The 13,971-nt window shown below is 45.2% G+C and overlaps 1 protein-coding gene across 1 annotated transcript in view; it reads right to left on the bottom strand.

Moving 5' to 3' along the window:
• The window catches only part of RPGRIP1 (RPGR interacting protein 1), an 86,048-nt gene that overhangs the window by 49,645 nt on the left and 22,432 nt on the right, over positions 1–13,971 (bottom strand). The window contains exons 4-9 of the mRNA XM_055289593.1: positions 12,514–12,785; positions 11,180–11,276; positions 10,236–10,448; positions 5,638–5,743; positions 2,850–2,873; positions 264–410 (exon numbers count right to left, since the gene is read on the bottom strand). Coding sequence (XP_055145568.1) covers positions 264–410; positions 2,850–2,873; positions 5,638–5,743; positions 10,236–10,448; positions 11,180–11,276; positions 12,514–12,785 — 859 coding nt within the window. The remainder of the gene's footprint in view (positions 1–263; positions 411–2,849; positions 2,874–5,637; positions 5,744–10,235; positions 10,449–11,179; positions 11,277–12,513; positions 12,786–13,971) is intronic.

Here is a 13,971-nt window from a genome sequence, read left to right as displayed (position 1 = left end):
CAAAATAAGTCTTCACTGTTTCTGGGTTTCTACTGTTAGGGAAGCAGCAAAACATTATGAAAGAGCAAGGACTTTGGAAAACAGACGTAAGTATAAATCCAAGCTTTCCCTCTAATGGTGTAATCTTAGGCAAATGATTTAACTACTTGGAGCTTCGTTTTTGTCATTTGAAAAAATGCAATACTCATATTGTTGCTAAGATACACATTCGAACATCCCTGAAGTTGAAATGTAGATGGTATCTTTCAACTATTATTATTTACCTCCCTCAGAGTCATCTGCAAGATAGACACATCTTCCAGTTGGCTCTTCAAGCTCACAGCCTTCTTGCTTTCTTCCTTCAGCTCTGCCCTGAGCTCATTCACTTGCTTGAGGAGGGCCTCATGGGCTGCAGTCAGGATTCCCTGATTCTGGGGCAAAAGGAAAGTACCTCTGGGAATGGTCATATCACTCAGCACGAGTGGTCTCCAGACACCAGCAACCCTAGCATTCTCTAATAGATGTCACAAATAATGACTTTGATTAATAGCTTATTACCTTTGTACTGTTAATTGACCTTGTTTTTCACCCTAGCATTTCTCTGGAAGTATAATTTCCCTGGTAGGTAGGGTTTCCATTCTGGGCAATTGTAGTTCATCATTTGAGCCTTAATTTTCTTTTCTTGTATTTATTTATTTATTGAGACAGTCTCGCTCTGTTGCCCAAGCTGGAGTGCAATGGTGCTTGGCTCACTGCAACCTCCGTCTACCGGGTTCAAGCAATTCTCCTGCCTCAGCCTCCTGAGTAGCTGGGATTACAGGCATAAGCCACCACCACGCCCGGCTAATTTTTGTATTTTTATTTTTTTATTTATTTTATTTATTTTTTTTTTTGAGACAGAGTCTCGCTCTGTCGCCCGGGCTGGAGTGCAGTGGCGCAATCTCGGCTCACTGCAAGCTCCGCCTCCCGGGTTCACGCCATTCTCCTGCCTCAGCCTCCGAGTAGCTGGGACTACAGGCGTCCGCCACCGCGCCCGGCTAATTTTTTGTATTTTTTAGTAGAGACGGGGTTTCACCGTGGTCTCAATCTCCTGACCTCGTGATCCGCCCGCCTCGGCCTCCCAAAGTGCTGGGATTACAAGCGTGAGCCACCGCGCCCGGCCTAATTTTTGTATTTTTAATAGAGACGGGGTTTCTCCATGTTAGCCAAGCTGGTCTCGAACTCCTGACCTCAGGTCATCCACCTGCCTCTGCCTCCCAGAGTGCTGGGATTACAGGCGTGAGCCACCGCGCCTGGCCCTTGAGCCTTAATTTTCTCAAGGTTCAAATTAATCCCTAACTCTAAATTAGTTGCCACCCTCCAAAGCTGTCTTCACTTTCTAAGCTATTTGACTGCTTTTTTTTTTTTTTTTTTTTTTGAGACGGAGTCTCGCTCTTTCACCCAGGCTGGAGTGCAGTGGCGCGATCTCGGCTCACTGCAAGCTCCGCCTCCCGGGTTCACGCCATTCTCCTGCCTCAGCCTCTCCGAGTAGCTGGGACTACAGGCGCCCGCCACCACGCCCGGCTAATTTTTTTGAGACGGAGTCTCGCTCTTTCACCCAGGCTGGAGTGCAGTGGCGCGATCTCGGCTCACTGCAGGCTCTGCCCCCCGGGGTTCACGCCATTCTCCTGCCTCAGCCTCCCACGTAGCTGGGACTACAGGCGACCGCCACCTCGCCTGGCTAATTTTTTGTATTTTTTAGTGGAGACGGGGTTTCACCATGTTAGCCAGGATGGTCTCGATCTCCTGACCTCGTGATCCGCCCGCCTCGGCCTCCCAAAGTGCTGGGATTACAGGCGTGAGCCACCGCGCCTGTCCTAATTTTTTGTATTTTTAGTAGAGACGGGGTTTCACCGTGGTCTCGATCTCCTGACCTCGTGATCCGCCCGCCTCGGCCTCCCAAAGTGCTGGGATTACAAGCGTGAGCCACCGCGCCCGGCCAGACTGCTTTTTTATGATGATTTATTCCTCCATTTGTACCTAGACAAGTGACATGTTAACTCCAGAAGTTCTGTGTGTGTTTCTGCCAGATGCCTCTGGTGAGGCACAGCTGGGTGATCTCGTTTGGAACTCTGTCTTAGTGGTGATTCTTAAGCACAGACATTCACCCAGCTTCACATGCAGCCCACTCACAGTGGTAAATAGGGCCAAATATTTAAGACCATCTGAGAATACCTGCAACAACTTTGTTATATCTCATCACCTCACACATGCTAGAAGAATACTCTTAGAAAGTTTTAAGCAAATGCTATAATTTGCTTCAGCAATAGGCTTAAAAATACTATGCCAAATATTTCTCAACTCCAATCTCGTATTTCAATTTTTATGAAAAAAAAAAAAAAAGAAAACAGTGCAATAAGTATCTGTACCTTTTGATAATAGTAATAGTATCATTTTTAACAGAAACTGCCGGGCGCGGTGGCTCACGCTTGTAATCCCAGCACTTTGGGAGGCCGAGGCGGGCGGATCACTAGGTCAGGAGATCGAGACCACGGTGAAACCCCGTCTCTACTAAAAATACAAAAAATTAGCCGGGCATGGTGGCGGGCGCCTGTAGTCCCAGCTACTCGGAGAGGCTGAGGCAGGAGAATGGCGTGAACCCGGGAGGCGGAGCTTGCAGTGAACCGAGATCGTGCCACTGCACTCCAGCCTGGGCGACAGAGCGAGACTCCGTCTCAAAAAAAAAAAAAAAAAACAGAAACTATATGACATAATAACACTGATTTAGTTAGCTAAATTCTGGTGTTACGTTACTTGGAGATGAACATAGATTTCTTTGGGTTTGATTATTCTGGTTACTAAGAAACAGAGACTCAATTCTCATTAAGTACCTTCTGGAGCAAGGTTTCGTATGCCTGGAAGAAAGAAATTATTATTATTTTATTGATTTATCAATTTCATGATATATTTATCACTGTAATATAATGCTTAACATTTTTAAAGACATTATAAAAATCCCACAAAACAAGTCAATTTGTGTACTTGTTTACTAATTGTTGCTATTTTTCCCCTGCCCTAGCTTGCCAAGTAGTCTGTGACTGCAATATTCACACCATTTCTCAAAAGAGAATGAAGGGTCATTTATTCACATTTGCATTGTACTTGGTGGATTATCCAAGAAAAATGTTTAATCTTAAATTAGGTACTGTTACTTAGCGTGCTTCAGAAAGATCTCTTCAGTTTTAGAAAAAAAAAAGATATAACAACAGCTATAATTAGTTGAGTAGTTGCTATGTGTTATATGTTACTATGTGTTTCATTACCTGCTACATGATGATCATTATAATCATTTCACATATATTATCTCATTTAATCCTTGTAGCAAATATGAGAGGTAAGTTTTTGTTTTTGTTTTTGAGACAGTCTCACTCTGTTGCCCAGGCTGGAGTGCTGTGGCATAATCTCGGCTCACTGCAACCTCGGCCTCCCAGGTTCAAGCAATTCTTCTGCCTCAGTCTCCCAAGTAGCTGAGATTACAGGTGCCCCCAAACACACCCAGCTAACTTTTGTATTTTAGTAGAGATGGGGTTTCACCATGTTGGCCAGGCTGGTCTCGAACTCCTGACCTCAAGCGATCCACCCACCTCGGCCTCCTAACCTTTTTTTTTTTAATTTTTTTTTATTTTTTAAAAAAGGTCAAATAACCTTTTTGAGAGAAAAAAAATGATCATATCAACTTGCTTAAAACCCTTTCACACAGGTCTCTGCTGTCTGTAGGATAAAGTCTAAATTCCTAGCATGTTCTGTCTTTAATGACAACGAGAAAAAAAATTCTTAGTGTGTCTTTCATGACCAGACCTGATGTTTCTCACCTCTGCTCTCATGGAAAGCCCCTCCTTCTCTTGCACACTTATTAACACATGCTAATCTTTTAGTATTTCAGTATTTAACTCAAAATCTATTCCTTTATTAATCTTTTTCTTTTTTCTTTTTTTGAGACAAAGTCTCAAGCTGTCACCCAGGCTGAAGTGCCGTATCGGGATCTCGGCTCACTGCAACCTCTGCCTCCTGCGCTCAAGCACTCAAGCAATCTTCCTGCCTCAGCCTCCAGAGTAGCTAGGACTACAGGCACATATCACGATGCCCGGCTAATTTTTGTATTTTTGATAGAGATGGGGTTTCGCCATGTTGTCTGAGCTGGTCTCGAATTCCTGAGCTCAAGTGATCCTCCCTCCTTGACCTCCCAAAGTGCTGGGATTACAGGCTCCAGCCACCGCACCCAGCCGTTAATACTTTTCTGATCTGGCACTGTTATAGGAGTTATTAAAAATAATTTTAGGCAGATAGAGAGGAAAAGGGGTCCTTGGAACGTTTTCTCGTCCTTTAAAGCAGTTCCAGATCGTTTTTTGTCTAGCAGGAAAGCCCCGGTTCTTACAGCCAGGCAGGCAACCTTTGATATGCAAATACAGGTCTTTAGAAACTGGGTCCACCCAAACATGGCGATTCCCGCCCTCGTCTTCCTGTCCTTGCCCCGACCTGTACCTGGCAACATGGCCACCCCCACATATCCCCACGTGTGTAGAACATCATGGCGCCCTGTATTTGCATATTAAAAGCTAAGGTAGGAGGGCCAGTTTTTTCCACAGGCTACATGAGTGACATGCCTGGTCAAACCAATCCCCTGAGCCCTATGCAAATCAGACACTACCTCCTCCTGCCTATTCATATAAGCAGCCACTTTTCCCGGCACATGAGGTCTCTTCCCTCGGCTTTGGAGTCCCTCTCCCTCTGTCTCTGTACAGGGGAGCTTCTTCCGTCTTTCTTCTCCCTTCTTTCTTGCCTATTAAACTCTCTGCTCCTTAAAGCCGTTCCACCTGTGTCCGTGTCGTTTTATCTAATTCGCGTGAGACAAGAGCCCTGGTGTTCCTCCACTCATCAGCCATATCAGCACCTCACCCACTGGTGGGTCTGACTACTCTCTCTTTTGTGTCCTGCCCATACCCTGCATACGGATAGTTGAATCTGTTTACTTGTTCTCTCACTCCTATAAACTTGAAGGCAGTTGTTATGTTACTTACCTTTGTAATCTTTGTATCCTAGTGCTTTGCAATTCCTGGTACTGGATAAATATTTGTTCAATAAAAGGATGGTGCTGACCTTACTTTGACCCTTGATACTCTATTTCCACCAATCAGATATTAGTTTCTAATGTGTGCTAATACTAAATGTACTTACCTTGAGGGCTGTTGTCAGGCTTAAAAAGGATCATGACTGTAAATACCTGGGACAGAGTACAGCTCATAGAAAGTGCTAATTAAAAGGCTAGTTTCCTTCCCTTCCCCTGTGACTGCTTTTGGCTTCCTAATTTAATCACATTCTGGTTGTGGTCTTTGTAGGGGACCTTAACCCTTACACAAGTTAACTCCACTTTATTTCACCTTAGTAGGCAGAGCTTGAGCCTTCCTCTTAATAGAGAACTAATGGGAAATACTGGGAAAAGAACAGACTCCGAGTTGTGAGGCTTGGATTTGAATATCACTTATAAATTGTGTGACCTTAGACAAGTAACTCAGTCTTTCTGAATGGTGGCTTCCCATATGTAAAATGGAGAAAATAATATGAATCTCTTAATTGGGGTTTCCCCCAACCAAGAAGGCACAGCTGATGATGGCAACTCACCTCTTGAACTTCTGTTAATTGTGCTTTTGTCATAACCAATGAAGCATTTCTTTCATGTAAGAGCTTCTTAAGTCGAATCAGCTCTACCTTCTCTTTAATGGAAGCTCTGCAGAGAAAGGTGCTAAATTATTCTGTCTGAACATGGATAGAATTAGAGACATTTTCTCCTTGACTGTGCCCCAATAAGAATACCTCCCTCTTGTCTCTTGCCTTCCCCTCTTCCCCACATTAGAACACAAGTATGTGGTGTATGTACAGTCAAGTAAATAATCTCCTTTCTCCCATTTCTCATCACGCCAGCCAAGATTTGATAGAGATCACTAACCTTATGTTCTGAGAAAAGATAATAACTACTTTTTTAAATGATGGTGTTCATAATTTCCCACAAACCTTGCAATGTCAAGCTAGGTCTCAGCCTTGTTTTGTTTCCTTAGAGAAACCAGTGAGGTTTGAATGTGCTAGAAAACTTGAAAAGAAGATTATGAACCAGGCACCGTGGCTCATGCCTATAATCCCAGCACTTTGGGAGGCTAAGGCAGGCAGATGGCCTGAGGTCAGGAGTTGGAGACCAGCCTGGGCAACATGGCAAAACCTTGTCTTTACTAAAAATACAAAAATCAGACGGGTGTGGCGGCATAAGCCTGTAATCCCAGCTATGGACACTGGGCAAGAGAATCGCTTGAACTGCAGGACGCAGGGGTTGCAGTGAGCTGAAATCAGCTTGGGCAACAGAGTGAGACTCTGTATCAGAAAATAACAATAGTGGCCGAGTGCAGTGGCTCAGGCCTGTAATCCCAACACTTTGGGAAGTTGAGGCGGGCAGATCACGAGATCAAGAGATTGAGACCATCCTGGCCAACATGGTGAGACCCCATCTCTACTAAAAATACAAAAATTAGCTGGGTGTGGTGGTGTGCATCTGTAGTCCCAGCTACTCAGGAGGCTGAAGCAGGACAATCGCTTGAACCTGGGAGGCGGAGGTTACAGTGAGCCGAGAGTGCACCACTGCACTCCCGCCTGGCGACAACAGAGTGAGACTGTCTCAAAAAATAATGATAATAATAATAATAGTAAAATACACCCGGCACAGTGGCTCACACTTATAATCCCAGCACTTTGGAAGGCTGACGTGGGTGGATCACGAGGTCAAGAGATTAAGACCATCCTGGCCAACGTGGTGAAACCCCATCTCTACTAAAAATACAAAAATTAGCTGGGCATGGTGGTGCACGCCTGTAGTCCCAGCTACTCAGGAGGCTGAGGCAGGAGAATCACTTGAACCTGGGAGGTGGAGATTGCAGTGAGCCGAGATCGCGCCACTACACTCCAGCCTGGGTGACAGAGTAAGTTTCTGTCTCGGAAAAAATAATAATAAAAAAATAAAATAATAGAAAGAAGACTAGGCTGGGCGCAGTGGCTCACGCCTGTAATCCCAGCACTTTGGGAGGCCAAGGAGGGCGGATCACCTGAGGTCAGGAGTTCGAGACCAGCCTGGCCAACATGGTGAAACCCCGTCTCTACTAAAAATATAAAAATTAGCCAGGCGTGGTGGTGGGTGCCTGCAATCCCAGCTACTCAGGAGGCTGAGGCAGGAGAATTTGCTTGAACCCGGGAGATGGAGGTTGCAGTGAGCTGACAAGATGCCACTACACTTCAGCCTGGGCAACAAAGTGAGACTCTGTCTCAAAAAAAAAAAAAAAAGACTATTATTCCTGAACCTAGGAGCTCATGTTTTCTTTATTGTTTGAAAGATTGAAAGAGATACTGGGGAGGATTTGGGTTCACTCCACTCTATCTCATTGATTCCCTGTCTAGCTGCTCATTTGAATAACCTGGAGAGATCTTAAAATTACACTGCCTGAATTCTACCCCCCAAATAATTGAAAGGGAATCTCAGAGATGGGACCCAGGGATCTGTTATGGGTTTTTTTTGTTTATTTGTTTTTGAGACGGAGTCTTGCTCTGTTGCCCAGGCTGGAGTGCAGTAGCATAATCTTGGCCCACTGCAACCCCTGCCTCCCGGGTTCAAGCTATTCGCCTGCCTCAGCCTCCCAAGTAGCTGGAATTACAGGCATGAGCCATCACACCCGGCTAATTTTGGTATTTTCAGTAGAGATGGGGATTCACCATGTTGGCCAGGCTGTTTTTGATCTCCTGACCACAAATGATCCACCCACCTTGGCCTCCCAAAGTACTGGGATTACAGGCATAAGCCACCACACCCAGCCTGGATCTGTGGTTTTAAAATGTCTCCAGGTTGAAAACTTATATCCATACAAAAAACTACACATAATGTTAATAGCAGCTTTATTCATAATTGCCAAAACTTGGAAGCAACTAAGACATCCTTCAGTAGCTGAATGGATAAACAAACTGGTACATATAGACAATCGAATGTTATTTGGTGTTTTGAAAAAATGAGCTTTCGAACCACTAAAAGACATGGAGGAGGCCGGGCGCGGTGGCTCACGCTTGTAATCCCAGCACTTTGGGAGGCCGAGGCGGGCGGATCACGAGGTCAGGAGATCGAGACCACAGTGAAACCCCGTCTCTACTAAAAATACAAAAAAATTAGCCGGGCGTGGTGGCGGGCACCTGTAGTCCCAGCTACTCGGAGAGGCTGAGGCAGGAGAATGGCGTGAACCCGGGAGGCGGAGCTTGCAGTGAGCCGAGATCGGGCCACTGCACTCCAGCCTGGGTGATAGAGCAAGACTCCGTCTCAAAAAAAAAAAAAAAAAAAAAAAAAAAAAAAAGACATGGAGGAAGCTTAAATGCATATTACTAAGTGAAAGAAGCCAATTTGAAAAGGCCACATACTGTATAATCCCAACTATATGACATTCTAGAAGAGGCAAAACTGGAGACAGTAAAAAGATCAGTGGTTGCCAGGGCTGGAGGTAAAAGACATGATGACTAGGTGGAACACAGAGGATTTTTAGGGCAGTAAAGCTATTCTGTATGATGTTACAATGATGGATACATGTCCTTATACATCTGTCAAAAGCCATAGAATGTACAACACCGGCCAGGCGCCGTGGCTCACGCCTGTAATCTCACCACTTTGGGAAGCTGAGACGGGCGGATTGCGAGGTCAGGAGATTGAGACCATCCTGGCTAACACAGTGAAACCCCGTCTCTACTAAAAATACAAAAAAATTAGACGGGCATGGTGGCGGGCACCTGTAGTCCCAGCTACTCAGGAGGCTGAGGCAGGAGAATGGCATGAACCCAGGAGGAAGAGCTTGCAGTGAGCCGAGATCGCGCCGCTGCACTCCAGCCTGGGCAACAGAGCGAGACTCCAACTCAAAAAAAAAAAAAAAGAAAAGAATGTACAAGACCAAGAGTGAACCCTAATGTAAACTATTAAATGATGGTCAGGCAATAATGATGTGTCAATGTAGTTTCACTGATTGTAACAAATGCACCACTCTGGTACGGGGTGTTGATAGTTGGGGAGGCTGCGTGTGTATGGAGGTAGTGGGTATACAGGAACTCTATTTCCTGCTTAATTTTGCTATAAAACTAAAACTTGTCTGAAAAATACATTTTAAAAAAAGTTTTCCAGGAATTGATGCACAGAGAGGGCTAAGAATCCCTATCTGGTGATGAGGATGAAGTAGTTTTCCTTTTATATAGTGAAGCAGCAAATATCCTTTTATACATAAACTTATCCCCTTTAGGTTAATTTCTTTCTTTCTTTCCTTCTTTCTTTCTTTCTTTCTCTTTCTTTTTCTCTCTCTTTTTCTCTCTCTCTCCTTCCTCCCTCCCTCCCTCCCTCCCTTCCTTCCTTCCTTCCTTCCCTCCCTCCCTCCTTCCTTCCTTCCTTTTTTTTTTTTGACAGAGTTTTGCTCTTGTTGCCCAGGCTGGAGTGCAATGGTGCAATCTCGGCTCACTGCAACCTCCGCCTCCCAGGTTCAAGGGATTTTCCTGCCTCAGCCTCCTGAGTAGGTGGGATTACAGGCACCAGCCACCACACCGGCTAATTTTTTTGTATTTTTAGTAGAGACGGGGTTTCACCGTGTTGGCTAGGCTGGTCTTGAACTCCCGATCTCAGGTGATCCGCCTGCCTTGGCCTCCCAAAGTGCTGGGATTACAGGCGTGAGCCACTGCGCCCAGCAGGTTAATTCATTTCATTTCTTTTTTTTTTTTTTTTGAGACCAAGTTTTGTTCTTGTCGCCCAGGCTGGAGTGCAATGGCGTTATCTCGGCTCACTGAAACCTCCACCTCCCGGGTTCAAGTGATTCTCCTGCCTCAGCCTCCCTAGTAGCTGGGATTTACAGGTGCCTGTCATCATACCTGGCTAATTTTTGTATTTTTAGTAGAGACAGGGTTTCCCCATGTTGGCGAGGCTGGTCCCGAACTCCTGACCTCAGGTGATCTGCCTGCCTCGGCCTCCCAAAGTGCTGGGATTACAGGCGTGATCCATGGCGCCTGCAGGTTAATCCATTTCTTAACCTACGAGGGAGTCCATGTCTACTACTCAGATTGAATTTAATCCCAAACACTCTTTTCCTCTGAGATGGAGGGAAGGTATAAATAAGAATCTCTTAGCTTTTTCGGTTCGTTGTGGTTTGAGGCATGGAGTGCCACACTCTTACCGAAGCTCTGCAGCCTTCTGAGCACACTCCATTGAGCTTCTCTGTTCAAAATTTTCATCTTTAGGCCACATTTTCTCAGGAGACTCAGGTGGCTCTTCCACTTGCATGGTATTGCTGGCCATGATGTGGGCACTGTTAGGCATGCATAGACCAATGGGTTTAGCCATACTTATGACACCGCTGAAAGAAATTATGCTGTTACAACGAGAAACACTAAATACAAAAAGGATACTTAGAAACTGTTGTTACAGGAGTTTAGAATTGGGTTCTTACACATATAAAAAGAAATTAAGTGAGTCAGTAATCTTGGTACATGTCGAGGAAAATCTTATAAAATACAGCTTTCAAATGTCAAAACATAAAGGAATTATGGGCCAGGCGTGGTGGCTCACACCTGTAATCCCAGCACTTTGGGAGGCCAAGGCAAGCGGATCACAAGGTCAGGAGTTGGAGACCAGCCTGGCCAACATAGTGAAACCCTGTGTCTACTAAAAATACAAAAATTAGCTGGGCATGGTGGCACATGCCTGTAGTCCCAGCTACTCAGGAGGCTGAGGCAGGAGAATCACTTGAACCCGGGAGGTGGAGGTTGCAGTGAACCAAGATCATGCTACTGTACTCCAGCCTGGGCAACAGAGCAAGACTCTGTCTCAAAAAAAAAAAAAAAAAAAAGGAATTATGACCTAAGGAAAAAAATATAACTGGAAATAGAGGGAATACCTTCAATTGAGAAAAGGACCTTTATTTTCATTTCCTCAGAGAACAGAGAGAAGCTTGTTTTCCATTTTTAAGCAGTGAAGTTGGAATTTGACCTAAGGTCGACTTTCATCTTCCCTGATCATGCTGAAAAGACTCAAATCACCAACATTCACTTGTTCCCTAAATGATGTCTTTCTAATTAAAGTGGCAGGAATAACAACATGGGATAAATGAGAAGAACTCACAGTTCACTGGGTTCACTGGCTACTTCACCTCTGTTTTCATTTGTCGCATGCTCCTTAAACGATGGAGGGGCTGTGTAGCTCAGCCTGTCCTTTGGCCCTAAAAGTTTAGACAGAAGATGCAGATTTGGGCAACAGTACCCTCTGGACCACCAAGTACTGAAACTGGAACATGAAGGGCTGGGCATAGAGTCTTGAGACCCGGGTGAAACCCTTATATGACAACTGGCCCCCGAGGAGCAGTTTTTTTTTTCACTTTTGCAAAAAACTGCAACTAAAGTCAGCCAGACTATAGATCCTCAAGTGAGTAAGTACAAATAGGAAGAAAAAAGAAAGGTGGAAGCTTGTCCAGGGCAGAGACTGTGTGTCTAACTCTAACCATCTTTATCTCTAGTGCCCAGTACATAACAGGTGGCCAGCTATGCTGAACTGTTAAATGGAACTGAAATTTAAATTCATGCAAGTTTTCTACTTTCAGTTGTTTTTGTAAACGTTTGGTTGTCTGGAGTACGGAACTTGAAATTACAGGACCACACTAAGCAAAATAAGTGAGTACTTATTAATAAAATAAGAGTAGTTAATGAAATGCTGTGTGTAGATTTCCTTTACCTAGGTTACTCATTCCTGATTTAGGGCCATGAGAATGAGGTGTCTACTCTAGAGATTCAACGTTGGGTTTTCTTTTTGGGGGTTTTGTTTTCTTTGTTTTTTGAGGCAGAGTGTCACTCTGTTGCCCAGGCTGGAGTGCAGTGGTGCCATCTGGGCTCACTGCAGCCTCCGCCTCCCAGGCTCAAGTGATCCTCCCACATCAGCTTCCCAAGTAGGTGGGACTGCAGGCATGTGCCGCTAGGCTTGGCTAATTTATTATTATTATTATTATTATTACTATTATTATTATTCTGAGACAGAGTTTCGCTCTGTTGCCAGGCTGGATTGCAGTGGTGCAATCTCAGCTCACTGCAACCTCCGCCTCCCAGGTTCAAGTGATTCTCCTGCCTCAACCTCTCGAATAACTGGGACTACAGATGGGCGCCACCATGCCCAGCTAATTTTTATATTTTTATTAGAGATGGGGTTTCACCATGTTGGCCAGAATGGTCTCGATCTCCTGATCTGTTGTCTGATTCTGCCCTCAGCGGTACTCCATGGTGAATTTAGAATTTAGAATCTGATATCCCACTCAGGAAAAAAAGATTTTTGGGAGGCAGAAAGGAGGGAGTGAGAACAAAAGAACAAAATGGGGTAGTGGGCAGAAGAAGGCAGTGAGGAAAACGTGGCTGGCACATCAGTCCTTCCCAGTGTCTTAGCCCTGTAGGGGATGTGGCCTTAAATCTCACCCCTCTTGGGTTTCTCTGGCACCGGTGCACCGGCTGTGTGGAGCTGTCTGTGTCCCACGTGGATGCGAGGCTGGGCGCAGCGGGGGCCGGCAGGGCCGACCCGGTGGAAATGCCCTTGCAGTCGGTGCATCTGGGGGCGCTGGTGCATGGAGAGGCGCTGCCGCCATCCCGCGTTCTGCCCGCGCCTTGCGGTCTCTGAGAGCGGCGCCGCCTCCTCCGCGACCCGCAGGTCCCGGCCAGCAGCGGTCAACCGCAGCAAGGTCGTCCTCAGCCTATGGACAGATAGAGCACGTGGCTTCTCCTTTCATAACAGTTATTATTTCTACAGTTTATTTGGGACAAATAATCACGAATTGATCTATGATATGTATTCATCTCCTGTGATCTATTAATCACACTTTAAAAAGATTAGCCGGGCCAGGCGCGGTGGCTCACGCTTGTAATCCCAGCACTTTGGGAGGCCGAGGCGGGTGGATCACGAGGTCAGGAGATCGAGACCACAGTGAAACCCCGTCTCTACTAAAAATACAAAAAAATTAGCCGGGCGTGGTGGCGGGCGCCTGTAGTCCCAGCTACTCGGAGAGGCTGAGGCAGGAGAATGGCGTGAACCCGGGAGGCGGAGCTTGCAGTGAGCCGAGATCGGGCCACTGCACTCCAGCCTGGGTGATAGAGCAAGACTACGTCTCAAAAAAAAAAAAAAGAAAAAAAAAAGATTAGCCTTCTGTCCCCAGTACACTGTAACTTTTTGAGGGCAGGGCCATTGTGATACCTGTCTTTATTTTATTGCAGTGATTACACCCTTACCTTAGTAAAAAAAAAAAAAAAAAAGTTGAGCCACTACCCCAATATATTTGTGTGCATTTAAAAAAACTATATAGACTTATTTTTGTACTAATACATTATGTCATTATAAAACAAAATATGTATGTTTAAATGGGTGACAAATATAAATAACAATTTTAATATTTACTTTTTCTATCCCACTTGTCTGCACACCCCTGTATATGTGCTCCAAATTAAGAATAACTCCTTTATAACTTTTAGTAACAAACTTTATTTGTTATCTTGACCTAAAATCATGGGTTTTTTTTTTGCTACTCTCTGATTCTATGCTCTCACTGTGCTATGGCCTGAATTGTGTCCCCACTCAAAATTCTTATGTTGAAGCCTTAACCCCCAATGTGACTGTATGTGGATATTGGGTGTTCCAGAGGCTTTTTTTTTTTTTTTTTTTTTTGAGACGGAGTCTTTCTCTGTCCCCCAGGCTGGAGTGCAGTGACGCGATCTCGGCTCACTGCAAGCTCCGCCTCCCCGGTTCATGCCATTCTCCTGCCTCAGCCTCACGAGTAGCTGGGACTACAGGCGCCCGCCAACACGCCTGGCTAATTTTTTGTATTTTTAGTAGAGACGGGGTTTCACCGTGTTAGCCAGGATGGTCTCGATCTCCTGACCTCGTGA

The sequence above is a fragment of the Symphalangus syndactylus genome, chromosome 8 (genome assembly GCF_028878055.3).
Source record: "Symphalangus syndactylus isolate Jambi chromosome 8, NHGRI_mSymSyn1-v2.1_pri, whole genome shotgun sequence".
Lineage (NCBI taxonomy): Eukaryota > Metazoa > Chordata > Mammalia > Primates > Hylobatidae > Symphalangus > Symphalangus syndactylus.
The sequence above is the reverse complement of the archived record's forward strand: the minus strand, read 5'-3'. Positions and strand labels throughout refer to the sequence as shown.